This window comes from Ursus americanus, chromosome 7 (genome assembly GCF_024610735.1).
Source record: "Ursus americanus isolate L20-20 chromosome 7, mUrsAme1.1.p, whole genome shotgun sequence".
Classification (NCBI taxonomy): Eukaryota; Metazoa; Chordata; class Mammalia; order Carnivora; family Ursidae; genus Ursus; species Ursus americanus.
The window spans coordinates 66073999-66093342 of NC_142133.1; the positions used below are offsets into that span (position 1 = coordinate 66073999).

General features: G+C 38.8%; 2 protein-coding genes across 4 annotated transcripts in view; one reads left to right on the forward strand and one right to left on the reverse strand.

The window, feature by feature from the left end:
• HADHB (hydroxyacyl-CoA dehydrogenase trifunctional multienzyme complex subunit beta) overlaps positions 1-1151 on the reverse strand; it is a 35682-nt gene extending 34531 nt beyond the window's left edge. For both annotated transcript variants that reach the window (XM_087863797.1, XM_045809254.2), the window contains exon 1: positions 997-1151. The gene's annotated coding sequence lies outside the window, so the exon portion shown is untranslated. The remainder of the gene's footprint in view (positions 1-996) is intronic.
• A 190-nt stretch (positions 1152-1341) lies between these two features.
• HADHA (hydroxyacyl-CoA dehydrogenase trifunctional multienzyme complex subunit alpha) overlaps positions 1342-19344 on the forward strand; it is a 47730-nt gene continuing 29727 nt past the window's right edge. The window contains exons 1-7 of one of the 2 annotated variants that reach the window (XM_045809250.2): positions 1342-1456; positions 10214-10255; positions 10347-10417; positions 12788-12921; positions 14855-14993; positions 15957-16076; positions 18905-19007. In XM_045809250.2, the coding sequence (XP_045665206.1) occupies positions 1390-1456; positions 10214-10255; positions 10347-10417; positions 12788-12921; positions 14855-14993; positions 15957-16076; positions 18905-19007 (676 nt within the window). In that variant the 5' untranslated portion in view covers positions 1342-1389. Of the gene's footprint in view, positions 1514-10213; positions 10256-10346; positions 10418-12787; positions 12922-14854; positions 14994-15956; positions 16077-18904; positions 19008-19344 lie in introns of both variants that reach the window. The other variant, XM_045809253.2, reaches the window with a different exon arrangement.

Sequence of the window (19344 nt, forward strand, 5' to 3'; positions counted from 1 at the left end):
GGAACAAGAGTGAGCCAAAAGAGGGTGGCCTTTAGCTAACAAAAGTTTTTACACTTTTAAAGAGTTGTAGAAAACAAAACAAAGAACATATGAGATTTGCAAAACCGAAACTATCTGGCCCTTAAAAAAATTTACTACCCCTTATCTAAATAGTAAGCACTAAATGGAATTATATGCATGAGAGCATTATGAGAGCAGAAGGCAAGCTTTATAACTGAAAAATCTTATGAGTTGGGAGGGCCTCTAGAGATCAAGAATCCTTTTTGCTAATTAACGTTATTTCGTTTGGAATCAACCGCATTATTCAAGGACTCGAACCCATCTTTCAATACAAAACCAGCTATTATGCAATGCAGAGTTCGTGACTAGAAGTTAAGAGACGTAAGCTGTATTCCTATTTCCACCACCTGTGACCACAGATAAACCCACTCACGCTGATTCGGGGGCTTCACCTATAAAGTGAAAGGGATGAATCACCAGATGATTAGCAGATCCCTTCTAGGTTAGAAAATCCTCTGGAACATTAAGTCCCCCACTAGGATGGAGAACTACCTCAACTTCTTCCACACTCCAGGCCCGAAAGAGTCACGTGACGAGTCCCAGCCCAGTAGCAGGGAAGGGGTAATCTCAACTCCCCGTTCTAAACGTTGATAGCCTCTAACCTGGCTACAAGCAAAACAGGTGAAACAAAAACACTGCAATGTAGCCCAGCGTTTTATGCCGACACACACACGAGCAAACAGTTCGTTAACCTGAGGTGATAAATTAAAAGACACCTCTGCTCAGACCTACACACATAAGGCTACTCCAAGTTACTGCCCCAATCGCATTGGTCCTGGAGACCCCGTCCGATGGGGCCTCCTTCTGCTCCCTGGAACTCCATTCCCCGCGGGGAAGGGAGGCGGCCGCGGGCACTGGCGCAGAAGATGGAAAGGAACTGCGGCTGTCGTTGTGGGGAAAGGCCAGGCGGAAAGCCAAGCTCATGCTCCATCTCACCTTAGCTCCGTCCTCTTGAACTCCCGCTGCGGACACGGAAAGATCGGAGTCAGGGCCGGGACTAGACGTGACCAAGGGGCGGGTCCTGCCCCAAAGGACCCCCCCTTCACTCCCGCCCCCGAACTCCGCAGGCTGCCCACCGGCCGCCTGTCTCAAAAACCGGGCACTTCGCCTCCTCCTCTATGGACCTCCTTCCATCTTATGGAGAAAGCGGCCCCTCGGCCCCGTTAGACGGAAGGGAACAGCATGGCAAGGAGCCAGAGGCAACTCGGCACAGGAGTTTTAGTCAGGCAGTACATCGGACACCTAGCTGGGGCCAGGCTGAGGCAGAAAAGTCCTCCGCACGGCAGCCCCCATCTGAGCGCTTTCCACTTTCGTCCTCTTCAACTCAAGATGGTGGCCTCCCGGGCGATCGGCAGTCTCAGCCGCGCCACTGCCTCCAGGATGCTCCGCTGCCCAGGTGAGGCCTGGCTGGAAGCGCCCCGCAGCCCCGGGCAGAACTCTTGGAAAGCCTGAGGTAGCCCCGGAGCCGCGTCTCCCTTTTCGCTGTCGTCTCCCCGCCCCGCCGGGAACACAACCCTGAACGGGGGAAAGGATGCCCCCCTTGGACCCAGTCTCCTGTGTCCTTGCGCAGACTGACACTTCCTGTCTCACTGCCCCCGAGTCCTGCAGCGATTTCAGGCTCTGTAGCTCCTAACGTTTCTGAGTCCTGTCTAGCACTTTCCGCAAGTCTCCCCGTCGCACTTCTGGCGTCACGCCCCTCATATTTTATTCTATGATGACCTCGTACGTGTCCCTACTAGTCCAGGGGACAATCCAGTCTGTCACATCTTTGTGGCTCCACAGCACCTTACTCGTAACAGGAGCGGTCTTAAAACCTTCTTAGGTGGAATTAACCAGCCTTGCGAATTACTGCTACTCCCAGCTCCTTTCCCCAAAAACCGTTTTGGGGTTTACCACATTTCAATAAGGAGCTCGACTGTTACAGTTCCGGTAATCCCAGTGTGAATGTATAGTATGTTACATTTCAAGGGGAGGTTCTGCAAATTGCTAGAAGGATATTTTGTTAAATACACAAATAGTGCTTGTCCTATCTGTGGACACTGGGGGCAGGGTGATGGGGAAAAAGATAAGCAAATAACCTGTACCTTAAGGGATAAAATGTTAAATAATTTTAAAAACTAATCTAATTTTGTTTCTGACGATACCCGGTTAGGTTTGCATTAGTTGTGTTATCTTTTTCTCTTCAAACTGGCAGTGAAAGGGTTAAAATGGGTGATTATGGAAAATCGAGCATTTTCCTCCGATCTCAAATCTGTAAGGTGAAATGTAACTTTTTATTGCCTGTTACACTTAATACTGGCTGCTAATTAGACTTTTAATTTGTAATATGTCTTTCTCCTGAACCACGGTAGCTGGTAGCTGGAGTCGCTGTAAGGGATTAATTTTGGATTCAGACTTTTTCTGAATCTCAACCAATATTTTTAGTTTCCACAGGACTGCTTTGTGTGTGTGTGTGTGTGTGTGTGTATACCAATCATAATATTACAAAAAAATTGAAATGTAAAGACTGGGTAAGGGTTAAGAAAAAAGTCACCCATTCTCTCACTGTTAGCATTTGGTCATTTTACCTTAAATTTGGTTTATGTTTTCCACATTTATGGTTTAAGGCTTTATGAAGATCAGGTGTGTATATTTGAACTTGCCTATGTATTGGTTTTAAGGTACTTCTTACGGATTAGCAGCTGGTGTAACACTGAGCTGGTAGTCAGGTCATGTGGGTTTCTGGTCACCTAAACTAGCTGTGTAACTTTGAACAAATACCTTAGTCTAACTGAGCTTTATTTTCCTCATCTGTAGAATGAATGAGACTTTGGATTTTCTTAGACACGAGAAATCGCATGAAAGAGCAATTCAAAGCATTAAATTTGGAGTCTGACTTTGGGGCTTGAATTTGGCTCAGTCTTTTACTCTCTGGTGACCTTGGACAATTAATTTCTTCACTTTTCTTGTTTGCAAAATGGGGAATGATACCTTTGTGAACTTCAAAGGAGTTATCCTAAGTTTAAAGCAATTTTTCATGGACTAAATGCTCAGTACATGCTGCTTTTAACTCTTTCCTGCCCTGAAGAACTGATTCTATGGATCTGAGAATTTGTTTAAATAATTTTTACATTTTCTATGTGTATTAACAAGCTTAGCTTTTCCTTATTTTTTGTACAGAAATATATATACACATGTAAATGTATATATATTGCATTGTTTTCACCAATAAGAATATATGGCTTATAGTTATTGCCCCTTTGAATAACAGTTTATGAATTTTGAAAACATGTCTAGAAAGTGAATTCAAAATTACCTGTATGCCTGGATTGCCATTTAGATTCAACATATTGGTCTTTCACCCAGAAAGTCTGTGCCAGGGCCAAAGTTTAATGAGATTATGACGTTTACTGATGGATGGGTAAATTCTCTTGAAACTGATTTGTCATCTTCAAAGTTCAAACCCATTCCTCCCCCACATAATGCTGTAATTCTGAATATGACTGTGAAATGACAGTCACAACTTAACCAAGGTATCTTGTTTAATTCCCACTCCTAAATCTAAATTTCTAATTATGTAAGTGGTAAAATAATTTCACAGGAAATGAATTAGAGGCAAATACTGTAGTAAGTGACGTGTATTTGAATTTGACTCACTTCCTTAATCCTGTCTCTTCCCCCAGAGTTGAATATTGAGAAAAGTTGCTCTTTGTTACAACCAAAGTAACATTCTCATATTTGAAATTTGTGTCAGCATAATCCAGCTCTCTCGGCTGCTATAGTTTTAGGTCTTGTAGGTGTCTTCTTGAGTCAAATTACCAAAATGATTAAGAAGTAGGACAAAGGTTTCTTTTTTTGCTGGCACAGTTGATCTAGGCCAAAGTTCACCTAGCTGCTCCCAACTAAACTGTCCAGATTACATAATGGGTAAGGCTAGATTTCAAAAGCAAAGCTACCTTGTGCCTACCAACTTGATTATTTGCGGTTTCAATTCATTTCAAGATATGTCTGTACAGCTACTGATTTTCTCTTCTTTTTGTCTCTGTTGGTTTAGAGGAAGTTTTGTGTGTGTGAATATGGATGTGTGTGTTTGTGCAGCAAAGGTAGATTAGTGGTAAGAGTTTAAAATGGTTTGAACCATAACCTAACAAACACCAACCTGCTGTCCAAATAGTTGGCCTTTAAAAGTACAACCCGTGCCCGAGCTCTCGTACCTGCTCTGTTTTCTTTTTTGCTTAGCACTTACCTCTTAACATACTTTTTTACATATTTATGTTTCTTGTTTTTTTGGCTGTCTTTCCACCCCGTCCCTCCCACCCTGCATTCCCAGTCAGTCCATCCCCACTGTCATCCACTTTACCCTGTTCTAGCTAGAATTGCTTATTCCCTGCTTCCCCTCCCACTGGAATTTCCACTTTACAGGCAAATGCCTTTTTATGCCAGGCCTATTTTCACCTCTTCATGTATCTCTACTGAGTAGGAACTGATTCTTCCTATGATATATATATCATCCCCTGCTGCCGTAGAATGTAAGCTACACAGAGATAGGGATTTTGTCTTTTTGTTCACTCTGAGTGCCTGAAACAGTGCACAGCACATGGTAGGCCACAACGATTTGTTGTTATTGTTGAATGAAGGACTGCAAGATGATACTGGAAGAGCTTACGCTTTAGTTGGGGGAAACACCTGCTAGAGATGCAGTGATTAGAGAACAAAATAGTAAATTATAAAAATCAAAAGGGATTTTGAAGGGAAGGGAAAGATCATTGTAGATGGAATCACATGATAAGGCCTTGTAGAAAAGGTTGGATACAAAGATAAAGAAGAGTGATAAATACAGATGATTCATATTTTAAATGATGGTAAAGCAGAGAAGGGATGTATATGTTAGAGAGGTAGAGGCATGGGGATTGAGGAAATGGCTAACTTCTATCTTAATTTACTTGTGTGTAACACTGTGACAGATACTTTTATAATCATTACATCACTTTTATTTCTGTCTTTATATGAACACTGAAATGCACTAAGAGACTTGTTCATGGTTATATAGCTAGTAAATGATAAATGTGGTGGTTGAACCTAAGTCTTTTGACTCTCAGGTCCTTTGTCTTTGCACTCAGAGGGCTGTTTGGAGAGCTTAAAGAAGAAAATGCAGACAGAACCACAGATCAACTCACCCTGGTGCTTGTGTCATCTACACAGTTTTCTTTTAATATGTTGCTTGCCTTTCAAACCAGTGTAAAGCTGCTGTTTTCTGTGCCTTCTCTTCCCCTCCCATAAAGAACTGTAGGATAGGGGCTTCTGGCTGGCTCAAAGAGCATGAGACTCTTGATCTCAGGGTTGTAAGTTCCAGCCCCACATTGGGTCTAAAGAGTACTTAAATAAGTAAAACTTAAAAGAAATAGGGGCACCTGGATGGCTCAGTTGGTTTAGCGTCTGACTCTTGATTTTTGGCTCAGGGTCATGAGATCCAACCCTGCGTCAGGCTCAGTGCTCAATGGGGAATCTACTTGAGATTATTTCTCTCCCTCTCTCTCTGCCCACCCCCCACCCCCTGTGCATGCTTTCTCTCTCTCAAATAAATAAAACTGCAGGATAGAGGGAAAGAAGGAAGAAGCAAGAGCCTTGGCTACTGCCGATGGTCCCTCTCCAAATGCGCTGCGCCATCAATAGGTTCTCCAAATCAGTGGCTCCCACATGGCACACTTGTTTGCTGTCTGCTTCAGTTTCCTTTTTAAAAAATAGGGACTCTTCCACGTGGGAAGATCCACACATGCAGTCTCCCTTGGGTTCAGCTGCCTCTGCCTTTTGTAACTCCTATATCTGTATAAGCCCTGACTGACCAATGTGACCCATAGGTAGGGACATCTCTATGCCCCTGTTCAGCAAGAAGAAGTTACAGAAAATGAGACCTTCTACCCTCAGCAACCTTAAAGTTTTAAGGGTAAAATTGTTCAGGGGGGAATGATGTGGGAAACAAAGGCAGAAGAGAAATTATTGAATTTCCTTACTACCTAGTCCTTGAAACAGGCAAAGTGACATTCCTCTAGGGACTCAACTGCCTCATTGTTAATACTTTGCTAAGGGCAGAAGACAATCCTAGCCTGACCCCCCCACCCCCAGGATCCTGTAAGTCTACTTTAACATATAAAAATTCCTTTGGAAACTTCCTTTAGCTCTACTCCCCAAGATACATGTTAGCTAGCAATTGTCCGCCAAGCATATGACCCACCGATATATATATATATATATATATATATATATATATATATATATATATATATATATATATATGAGTGAGTTCATATGGTATTTGTCTTTCTCTGACTGACTTATTTTGCTTAGCATTATACGCTCAAGCTCCATCCATGGTGTTGCAAGTGACAAGATTTCATTCTTTATGGTTGAATAATATTCCACCATTATTTCATTCTTAATTATTCATATTAAATTTTTTTATATCTAATTTTCATTGAAATATACTGCATTTGGACTACATTGGGGCTGTATATGGTCTTGGAATCCACAACATAATTTTAAAAAGTGGAGTGCCATATATATATATATGAAGGGTCTCATGACTGAGTTTCTACTAAACAGTAATAAATGACCTTTCCTACTAATAGCTAGTCCCCTCAGGATCCTGGAAACCTTGTTTCCGAAATACCTGGGAGGCTTGCACTCTCCCTAACCCCTCCCAACTTGAAAGTGTATAGTGGGTCACTCCTCGTGACCCCAGTGCAGCTCTTTCTGCCCATGCTTTAAATAAAAACACCTTATTGCACCTAAAAAAAAAAAAGTCTCTGAGGCCCAGCCCCCTTAAATTCTGTTTCTGTGGTCCTAGGTTGTATGTCGCCCAGACATTTATGAGTGTATTTGAGCCTCCCTCACTTATTTTAATGCCTGACTTCATTCTGGAATCACTTTCAATACTGCTTTGGGAATCCCAGTCCAGCTGGATATGTTGGATAGTCTTTTGGGTCTTGCTTTGGCCACCTGTAATAGTTCCCCAATGCAGAAGGGTCCATGCCTCCTGGTCAGATATAGATCATCATATAGAACCATGGGTATGGTTCTAAGGTTTGTTTCTAAATCCTGTAGAGAGTATTTTTGATAGAATTGGTGTTTAAAATTGCATTTAGAATACTACCATGACGTAAAATGGCCAACATGGTTTAATTTTATTGTCCATTATTTTTGATTATCACTGCATGCTAAGGCAGTCTAAGACTCTTGTTCGATATCCCTCAATTCTGAGCTAGATGAAGGTAGGGGCTCTGGAGAATGAGAGACTAGACAGAAAGAGAGACAAGTGGTCACAGGCTGGTGGAAAGGTTTAGCTGCTGAGAGGTTGCTAGGGATTTTAACCTTTTTTTTTTCTTTTAGTAGCGCTCCTAAATTAGGCAGGTACTCCACTCTTTTAAATTATGTTGTGGATTCCAAGACCATATACAGCCCCAGTGTAGTCCAAATGCAGTATATTTCAATGAAAATTAGATATAAAAAAATTTAATATGAATAATTAAGAATGAAATAATGGTGGAATATTATTCAACCATAAAGAATGAAATCTTGTCACTTGCAACACCATGGATGGAGCTTGAGCGTATAATGCTAAGCAAAATAAGTCAGTCAGAGAAAGACAAATACCATATGAACTCACTCATATGTGGAATTTAAGAAATAGGACAAACGAGCAAAGGGAAAAAAAGACAAACCAAGAAGCAGACTCTTTAACTATAGAGAACAAACTGATGGTTACCAAAGGGGAAGTGGGAGGGAGGGATGGGTGAAAAGTGATGGGGATTAAAGAGTACACTTATCATGATGGAAAATAAAAGAATAAAAAGAAAGAAATTTGCTGATATTTAGTATATGAATTGATAGAGGTACATGCACATAATTTATTTAAAAAGGAATAAAATAGGGGCGTCTGGGTAGCGCAGTCGTTAAAGCGTCTGCCTTCGGCTCAGGGCGTGATCCCGGCGTTCCGGGATCGAGTCCCTCATCGGGCTCCTCTGCTGGGAGCCTGCTTCTTCCTCTCCCACTCCCCCTGCTTGTGTTCCCTCTCTCGCTGGCTGGCTGTCTCTGTCAAATAAATAAGTAAAATCTTTAAAAAAAAAAAAAAAAGGAATAAAATAAATACTGAGGGAAAGCTAGTACAAGTAGAGGAGATAAAGAAACCACTGGATATTATTAAAGCACTAATTCCTGGGTACAGGTATTCATGTGTACTGCTATTACATTCACTAATTATTAGGGGATGATTTGTTTTTATTTTTAGTGCTAAAGAGAAAACTTTTTTTCTAAGATATTGGAAGGTTTGGAAGATGTGGGTAGGGAGGAGTAAAGAATTAAAGAGGTGTGTAGGAGGGGCGCCTGGCTGGCTCAGTAGTAGAGCATGCAACTCTTGATCTCAGGGTCATGCGTTCAAGCCCCATGTTGGGCATGGAGCCTACTTTTTAAAAAATTGTCAAAAGAAAGAAAGATACGTAGGAGATATGGTTTGAAGTGAATCATGAATATGAAAGACAAAGGAAGAAAGAGCAGGGCGTTTTTAAAGAAGTTTGGAAGTTGTAACTAAGGGACGTGGACCCTGTGCTGGCCTCCAGAATAGCTTGGTTACTACCTAGAGCCAGATGTTTGGAGTAGAGCAAGGCAAATGTGACCCTTTAATGGTAGAAAGGAGGTAGAGTAATGCCCAGAACAAACTTTGAATTTTTGCCTAGGAATTTCCCAGTGTTCCCTACCTTCTATCCATAGTCCAGATTGAAAGACTCTCTGTTGGAACTTCTCTTGTGATGGCTTGTGCTCAAAATATCATCTCATCATTATGCAGGGGAGCCTCAAGTAGTAAAGTGATTAGGAAGGAGAAGTGTAGCTGGTCTTTGTCATCCCCAGGGTAGGAGTATTCTTGGTGAAATGCAGTAGAGACCTGTTCAGTGAGAAATTCTTAAAATAGCATAGTGTGACTGGGCTTTTCCATAAATGACCGCTTGTGCCTGTTGATTTCACCTTTTTTAAAGTTTTTATTTGAATTTCAGGTAGTTCACATACAGTGTAATATTAGTTTCAGGTGTACAGTATAGTGATCCAGCACTTCATACAACACCCGATGCTCATCACAAGTGTGCTCCCAAATCCCCATCACCTGTTTAATTCATCCCTCCCCAACTCCCTTCTGGTAACCATCAGTTTGTTCTCTATAGTTAAGAGTCTGTTTCTTGGTTTGCTTCTCTTTTTTTTCTCTTTGTTTTACTTCTTATATTCCACATATGAGTGAAATAATATGGTATTTGCCTTCATCTGACTTATTCGCTTAGCATAATACTGTAGCTCCATCCATGAGGTTGCAAATGGCAAGATTTCATTCTTTATGGCTGAGTAATACTCCATTATAAATGATTTTACTTTTGATAACACTGGAAAGTCCATCTCTCCATAAAAATACAAGAGGTTGTGGCTAGAGAACATGGTTAAGATACATTTGTAATACATTTGGGACTGACATGGATCACTTTGTAGATTACTTATTTCCTAGTGTGTTCAGATTTCCACAAATTTAGTGTCTGAAACAATACAGATTTATTATCTGACAGTTACGGATGTCAGAAATGAGTCTCACTGGGCTAAAAGCAAAAGTGTTGACAGGGCTTTGTTCATTCTGGGCGCTCTGAGGGAGAATTCATTTCCTTGCCTTTTCTAGGTTTCAAGGCTGCCTGCTTTCCTTGACTTTTTCAAAGCCAGCAAAGTGGGGCTGAGTCCTTATGCTGCCATCTCTCTGGTCCTCCTTGACTCTCTCTTCTTCATGATTACATTGGGCCCACCTGGATAATCCAGGCTTTCTCTCTCTCTCTCTCTCTCTCTCTCTCGGTCAGCTAACTGGCAACCTTAATTCCCTTAGCCATATAACCTAACATATTCACAGTTTCTGGAGACCTGGACATCTTTGAGGGGGCAATTTTTCCACTTACAACATTTACTATTTAAATAATCTTGTAAGCTGATCATTAAAATGAAAAAGATGGTAGTAGTCACAATAATGGTCTAGAATACATTAGTCTCATTTTGGGTTTTTTGTTGTTGTTATAAATTCCAGTTTTGTTATATTTAGCAAATACTACAGCAGTTATGTTTTATAAAGTAAATAATTTCGAATACCTTTTTCTTGTAGGTTATATTTGCCGCAGCTTTTCAGGGACCTCTGCTTTGCGAAGTAAGTTTAATTTCTTGTTGACATGCTTACACTGCTTTTTAGATTTGTTTAGCAATAAATGTTTACAAATAAATTATGTTTCTCTTTTTAGCCAGAACCCATATTAACTACGGAGTCAAAGGGGATGTGGCTGTTGTTCGAATTAACTCACCCAATTCAAAGGTACCTAATTTAACTTGCTGCGGTCTGTTTCTGGTAATACATTCATAAATCCAGTGCTGAATGGGAGGGAAAGAAATCCACCAATCTTATATGAATTTGTAGTTTTGATAGTTTAACAAATTGCTCAGGGAATGCAGTTTTCTGGAGCAGCGGTCCTTGTTTCAGAATTCCTTCTAGTTGACCTTAGGTCTCAGGTTAACATCAAGGATTAATGAAATTAGCCTTCTATTATTGTGTAGGATGCTGAGGTGACTTACTAGATAAGAACCAAAGTGCAAGCTTTGTTTTATAAAAGTCAAAACTCACCTAACTACCAGCTTGTTACACATGCTTTCTTCATCACCTGCCTGAAATAGTCATTACTGATAGAAAATTGGCTGGGTTAAATGTGGTTGTTAAGCTTCCTGAGGAACTTTAATGAATGACTCAGTGTAGTTCACATGTTGGAAGTCAAGTTCTGTTCCAAGTGGAGCCTCATTTGCTTTTGGCATCTTCAACAAAGCATGCGGCATTCATCCAGTCTTTACCAAGAAGACCTTTATTGCAGGACCTTTTGCTTTTCCCTCATCTAAAATCGGTGTTGGGGCACCTGGATGGCTCAGTTAAGTGTCTGACTTGATCTCAGCTCAGGTCTGGATCTCATGGTTGTGAGGTCAAGCCACACATTGGACTCCACACTGGGCATGGAGCCTACTTAAAAAAAACAAATAAATAAAAATAAAATTAGTGTCAGGTTTTCATATTTCAGAAATCTTGTTACTAGAGTCCTAGATGGACTAGGAGGATATAGATGGAAGCAATTAGCAACTATCACAAATTGAGGAAAATAAGAACCAGTTCCCCTCACTAGGATGAATTTTGGTACCCACTGACCAATGATTCAAACTTAAGATATGTTTTCAGAATTTTCTAAGCTGAGTATTTTTTCTGAACACAAAATCAACACGTGCTTATAGTGGAAAGTTTGAAAGCTATGCAGAAGAAAATAACAAGTCATTTGTACTACAAACCCAAAGGCAAACACTTTTAACTTTTTTTTTTTTTAAGATTTTATTTATTTATTAGAGAGAGCACACACAAGTAGGCAGAGTGGTAGACAGAGGGAGAGAGAGAAGCAGGCTCCCTGCTGAGCAGAGAGCCCGACGTGAGGCTCTATCCCAGGACCCTGGGACCATGACCTGAGCCAGAGGCAGACACCCAACCAGCTGAGCCACCCAGGTGCCCCCACTTTTAACATTTAATCCCGTTTCAACAAATATTTACAAAATAAGATCATACTATATGTCTAATTTTGATTCCTTTTTTTCTTAATGTTACACAAATTTTTCCATACCAACAAACGAAATAGATTTATTTGTAGCCCACATATGATTCAGACTCTTAGGAATATGACCCTGAGTTCCTCCTTTGAGTAGATTGATTTGTGTGTGTGTGTGTGTGTGTGTGTGTGTGTGTGTGTGTGTTTGTGTGTATTAAAGATTTTGAATCATTATTGAAAACACTGATGAGATGTTATAGCCAGTTCAAAGAAGAATCCACAGTACAGACACATTTATAGGTCAGGAATATTGAAATGAATGTGCAAATGGAGACAAACTGGTTTTTCCACATGGATCTGATTGTATCTTTTGGGACAATTGGTTTGCATGCCTATAGACAATATTTTTTAATTGCTTTCAGTTATCTGCACTTCGCAGAGAGTTAACATAATTCCAAAGAACCAAAAAAAAAGATAACAGAGAAGGGTATGCTATAGATAATGCAGTTTCTTTGAAAAACAACATTTCTCCTATATAAATAATGTTATAGGTGGAAGTCGTCCCCTTAAAATTCCTATGTTGAAGCTCTGCGCCCTAATGTGATGGTATTTGGAGGTGAGATTTCGGGAGTTAATTAGGTTTAGATGTGGTCATGAGGGTGGAGCCCTCATGAAGAGATTAGTATCTTTTTTGTGTGTGTCAGTGGTTCCTTTTTTTTTTTTAATTTAAATTCAATTACTTATATTATTAGTTTCAGAGGTAGAGTTCAGTGATTCATAAGTCTTTTATAATACCCAGTGCTCATTACATCACATGCCCTTCTTAATGTCCATTAATGTCAAGAAATGGGCAGAAGACATGAACAGACATTTCTCCAAAAAAATGAGTAGACCTAGACCTATTTTTAAAGGGAGGGTTCTTACAGTTCTCTAAAGCTGAAGAGAAATCTGGGTTTAGGGGGTTTTTCTTCCTCCCCCTCTTTCTCGCTTCTAACAGTATATTTCTGTTGGATAAACAAATTTCCAGCAATCCAAATAGCATTTCATGGTGATTTGCATATCTCATACTTCAGATTTAAAGCCTTAGGTTTATACGTATTTCCCTTTGGCAGGTAAATACGCTAAATAAAGAACTGCAGTCAGAGTTCATGGAAGTAATGAATGAAATCTGGGCTAGTGATCAAATCAGAAGTGCTGTCCTTATCTCATCGAAGCCAGGCTGCTTTATTGCAGGTGCTGACATCAAGTAAGTATTCAAAAATTTGAAGTCACCTTTCATCTTGGTTCATAGTATGTTTCTTAGGCCTAATCATTCCTTCTTTTAAAAGAAGGTAGAAGTAAATTCTCTGAAAGTTTTCTTTTTTTAAGTTATTTTCACAAGTGTAATAAAGTTGAAAGAAGAGGGGCTTGTTGCTTAAACCACATAAGACTAACCTTTCCTTAAAGAAGTCGAAAGCAGTTCTAAGAATATTTCAGTAGAATAAAAAATACTATAAAATTAAACTAACAATGAGGTGCCGTTTTTTTTTTTAACCCAACAGACTAGCAAATATTTAAATGTTTGAAAATACCATGTTAGCAAGGACTTGAGGAAATAAGAAGGTTAATATATCACTAGTAGGAATGCCCATTGCTACAGCAACCTTGGAAAACATTTTGGCAGCCTTTAAAAAAATTGAAAATGCGTGTATCATACGATTCAGCGATATCTCGCCTAGCTATAGATATGCTAAAGAAATCCCACCCTTTGTTTTTAAGGACACATATATAAAGATGTTCAGCCCTATGTAGCTTAAAATAATGAAGAATTTCAAGCAATTAAATGTCAGTCATTGGGAAAATGGATGAGACTGTGGAACTTTCATATGATAAAATACTACAGAACAGTTCAGAGGAATTCACTGGATCCACACTATAATGTTAGAGCTCGAAAACATAATGTTAAGTTAAAAAAAAAAAAAGCAAGTTGTAGAACATTCTGTATAGTATGTCGTTTATGTAAACATTTTAAAATTATATGTGAAATGCCTCTTTGTTCTCTATAGATACAAATATGTAGTTGGTCTGGAAGAATACACTACAAACATTCGAGAATGGGTGCTTCAGGGTAAATGAAGTGGCTGGTTGGATTCTACCAGGCTGTCAAAGGGAACTTTAGTGATGCAGCTAATATTTTCTTTTTTTAAATGGTAGGATTTATGCATATGTAACTTGTTTATAGTTCTTTAAAGCATTTATAAGGAGGTGAAATGCTATCTTAGTTTAGTGGGCTAAAATGTTAACAATTGTTAATTCCGTCAAAATATGAGTATTTGTTATATTATTCTTTGTTCTTAGGCAACAATAGCCAGCATTATAGGCTTAGTAATTTGTACTTAAGGTGTTTGTATAGTTTTAAACCTTGCTCCACATTGTGTTCTCTTTTTTGTTTATGTATAATAATTAGGAATTTATAAATATTTAATGTTTATTTTTTAGAACAAGTGAAATTATCTGTATCGAGTGCTTTTTCTTCTAGCTCAGTTATTTGAGCCTAGAGAGACAGTGGTCTACCTGGCAGTAGCTTCCTATATCCAGAGGCTTCTGTGAGGCTAGCTGAGCAACTCGCAGTATGTAAAATGCCAAATACTAGTTATCTTTGGCCAAACGTACAGAATCCACAGTTTAAATGTGTTCAAGAACAAAGTAGCAAATGAAACAAACTGAAACTAAAGGACATTAAGTACATTACTGTACTAGATCTTTTATAATCATTAGACCTATAAACAACTTGAAAGCTTTTTTTCCCACTGGTGTTTTGACTGCTGTTCAATCTGGGAGTTACTTGATAGCGAAAATGGTTAATGTGATAGTGAAAATATTTACCAGAAGATGGTTTTCTCTTGTACGGAGAGCTTTGTAATCTAATGGGTTTTTTTAATAGAAAATAAAATTTTGCAACATGTTTTGTTTCGTGTTCTCTGGATCCAGAAATCTAACACTCTTTATGGAGAGATGATGGTGCTGATATTAGTGCTATCTGAGGCGAAACCATTCTTAAACTTCTGAGTATTTGAAGATTCACTCTCAAATATTGGTAGACAATAGGGTAGGGGTCCAGTGGATGAGGTATTGAACAAAGTAGGGTATAATGTCATCTTTGGTTTTTTTTCTCTTCTCTGCTTTCATGTTTACTGCAGCATGATAGCCTCTTGCAAGACCCCTGAAGAGGTAACAAAATTGTCACAGGAAGGACAGAGAATGTTTGAGAAACTCGAGAAGTCCACAAAGCCTGTTGTGGCTGCCATCAGTGGCGCCTGCTTAGGCGGAGGACTTGAGGTATAGATTTCTTTTAAAGTCCTGAGACACTGTTCAGCGTGTTGATGGGAATTACAAGCTGCAAACCTGTGGGCTGTGGTTTTGCCTGCAGAGAGTTCTTGGAGGAGAATCAGCTTTCTTTTTAGTTGTCAAACTTCTGGATGGATTTCAATCCTTATTTCATGGCACAGAGCAAGTAAACCAAAGTGCGATGTTTTCATTTTTATAAATTGAGAAGATTTGAATTAGATCTCCAAGGTCTCTTTCGATTCCAAAAACCTGGTTCACATTTGCAAGGCAAAGATTCAGAAGTGTGATCCGTGCTCTTAAGCTGCTTACGTCTAGATGAGATACACAGAGCATAATATGCGTTTAAGTGCTTTGTGAGCAGTAAAGATGGTGAATAATGTAAGATTTGAGGGAAGAGATGCTTACTAGACTGGAGCATGTAGAAAAAGAGAGGGGAATTTAAATTACATTTAATGAGCATTTATCACATGCTGGGCTCTATGCTAGACACTTTCACATATATTAATTAAAGAAACCTGTGCCTGGTCCTAAAAAATGGGCAGAAATTGATTAATCAGAAAATTGTGGGGGGGGGGGAATCATTTCACATATGGCATGGTATGAGCAAAGACAAGGGTAAGCAAAGCCTATTAGATCACTGTGACCAGGCCTGCTTGATTGAAAAGGAGGGTCTCTGTAGGGTACAGGCCTTCTTAACTTGGCGTGCAATGTACAGTGGTGGGTGGGTTCTTCTGTTTAGAGCTTCCATAGCTTTCATCAGGTTTTTAAGGAGATTCAGAACCCCAGCAAAGGTTAATTAGAGGGAAAGTATGGAATAAGGCTGGATGGAAAGGTAAATTGTAGAAAGCATCAAATACATTCCTTCTTTATAAGTAATTTTTAGACCCTCACATATCTTAAGATATTATAAAGTTACATTTTCTAACATTCTGATTTTCTTTTATTTGTTTGAAGCTTGCCATTTCCTGCCAATATAGAATAGCAACCAAAGATAGAAAAACAGTATTAGGTACCCCTGAAGTCTTGCTGGGAATCTTGCCAGGAGCAGGAGGCACACAAAGACTGCCCAAAATGGTGAGTTTAAGCCCCCTTGTGACCTTTAGAACCTCAGTACCTATAGGTCCCTTTATTTATTCTTTTTATTCAATTCTTTTGTAGTTTTGTTTTGTTTTATTTTTGCATTCTTTGGTTTATTTAGGTTTGTATCAGGGGAAAAAACAGTTTATTTTTAGAGCAAAGATTAAGAGTTAAGTTGTAGTGATAAAGAGAGCTCCTCTTACAGTATTTAAAAAGTCTTAAAAGTTCAAATGACAGGGAAAGTTGGATGGGAAAGGTGAGTATGCTAAAATTGTCATCCTGGGTAAGAGGACATAATTGTATTCAAGTTCACAGGGATAACAAATCTCTTCTTCATATATTCTCTAGTTTTGGCTATCATACAATTTCTAGACCAAGTTGCTATTTTGAGAACACATGAAAATACATGGTATAGAAATTGGAGATTCAAATAGAGCACAGACCATTTTGTTAAGCAAGAGAAATGTAACCTTATTTAAGTTACGCTCATCTTTACTGAAGACATAGTTCTTTTAAGACATCTGATTCATCTTAGATTTTTAGTCTACCAAAACTGCCTTAGGTACTTAACATCATAGAAATAAATGTGAATTGCTCTTGTAATTCTTTTTTTCTTTTTTTTTTTCTTTACCATTTTATTTATTTGAAAGAGAGACAGAGCATGAGCATGAGCGGGGGGAGGAGGCAGAGGGAGAGGGAGAAGCAGACTCCCTGCTAAGCAGGAAGCACAATGCAGGGCTCCATGCTAGGACCCTGAGATCATGACCTGAGCCGAAGGCAGACACCTAACCGACTGAGCCACCTAGGCGCCCCATGCTCTTGTAGTTCTTCATACAATCACAGGAACATTAAGAGTTGAATCAGTATTTCATAGAAGATGTTTTTTGGGGGGTAGGAACTGAAAAAATCAGTGTGGGAAATGATCCTCACTTTGTAGTAACAGACACAATGACTATACTTTTCTGTATAAGATTAAAAAAAATGTAAATGCAATGTTGTTTCTTTTTTTAATTTATTTAAATTCAGTTAACATATAATGTATTACATAGTTTCAGAGGTAGAGTTCAGTGATTCATCAGTCTTCATAACACCCAGTGCTCATTACATCATGTGCTCTTTAGATCTATTTCCTCTGATACAAAAGGCATAATATGGGTATTCATTGTAGAATTTAGAAACAAAATAAAATATGGGTATATAGGACCAGTAACAAATTTTATTATTGATGTTTATTTTCTCAATTCCACTTTTTTAAATTCCTTGGTCAAAATTAATTTTTTAAAGATTTTATTTATTTATTTAAAGAAGAGAGAGCCTGTGCATGAGCACGGGGAGGGGCAGAGGAAGAAGGAAAGAGAGACAATCTCAAGCAGACTCCATGCTGAACACAGAGCCTGATGTAGGGCTGGATCCCACGACCCTGGGATCATGACCTGAGCTGAAATCAAGAGTTGGATGCTTAACCAACTGAGCCATCCAGGCACCCAAAGTCCTTGATCAAAATTATTGATCAAGGTCTTTTATTAACCCCTGAAGAAGTATAAAGGTAAATAAGGTATATGTTTGCCTTTCTGGAACTTAACAGGTTTTTGTTTTTGTTTTTAAGATTTTATTTTTAAGTAATCTCTATACCCAGCGTGGGGCTTGAACTTACAACCCCGAGATCAAGAGTTGCGTGCATTACCAAATGAACCAGCCAGGTGCCCCTTGAACTTATAGTTCAGTTTGTTCCTTCTGTGCACAGTACCATCTTACCAGTTTTTCAAATCCATGGGTCATATTTCATGATAAATATTAGAGGCAGATCTTTCTCCTGTTTGTATGATCTCATTGCTGTATGCTATAGAACCAAAAGAGGCCAATCAGGCTTTTGAATTCATAAGGAGAGGAAAAGAACAGTCAGACCTGGAGGCTGCAGAGCAATCTTAATATCTCACTGAACCCTACAGCTTCAGGTACTATTGATGCCTCAGTGAAAACAAGTCTCACAGAAATACTCTTTAGAGGGAAGTTGATATGAGCTGGGCACAGAAAAATAGGAAGATTTATGTGTTTTCTGATAATAGTGTGCATTCCTTCATAGAAATTGTCAAGGGGATTTATTGAAAGAATACATAAGCCTATATGGGTGTAGAAAATATTGCTGGGTTTCTTTCATTGTTTTATAATAGTTGGTATTTGAATGTTGCTAGAAACCATTCTTCTAGTACTTACGTAAGAAGCTCTAGCTGAGTTCTATTTTTAAGCCTAAAATTCTTTTAAAAACGTTGGGCACCTGGGTAGCTCAATTGGTTAAGCATCCGGGTCTTGATTTCAGCTCAGGTCATGGTCTCAGTGTCCAGGGATCCAGCCGCCCCACCCCCCACCCCCTGGGTTTTCCCTCTCTCTCAAATAAAGAAATCTTTTTTTTTAATTAAAAATAAATAAATTAAATAAAGACATTGTCAAAACTGTCAGGTTTCTCAGTCTCCACTAGTTCCACTAAAGGAATTTTAAGTATTATATAAATGACATAATATATAAACGCACAGTTTTAGGAAACATGAAATTATTTCTCTACCTTATCAATTCCATAAGACAGAAATCTTACATATTGAATTAAAAGAAGAGATACAGACATTTTTGCTTCAACTGGAGGTGTCTAATCCCAAAAGTTACCTTAATGTGTACTGGTGTGTAAAATTTAAGTGATCGATAAATAGCATAAAAATCTGGTTTGACTTTCCTCATTTAAATATTTATTTTGCTCAGTTGAATGATTTGTAAACTGTAATTGTCACTCTGATATTTTTCCCCTTGTACTCTGATCCTTGCTTGCTTGTTAGGTGGGTGTGCCTGCTGCTTTTGACATGATGTTGACTGGTAGAAACATTCGTGCAGACAGAGCAAAGAAAATGGGACTGGTTGACCAATTGGTGGAACCCCTGGGTGAGTGGCAGCATGCCTCGGAATTGAGCCTTATAAAGTTATTTTTTAAAAAGTTAATATCTTAAATATTGGTTAGAGTGAAATTCAAACTCCCAAGAAATTGAGTCATTCTGAAGACTGAAGTTTTCTGAATATAGCTCATACTAAATCATTTCTAACATTAATCACCCCAACTTCTATTTTATTTTATAAATTGGACATCAAGAGTACAGAATTGAATCAAGTCCTTATTTTTGGTTCTTAAATTACCTGTATCATTATTCATGATAACCCCTTCTTCAGTTTTTGTGTCTGTTTTAGTAATACAATAAACATGTATGAAACAACCTGAGAATGT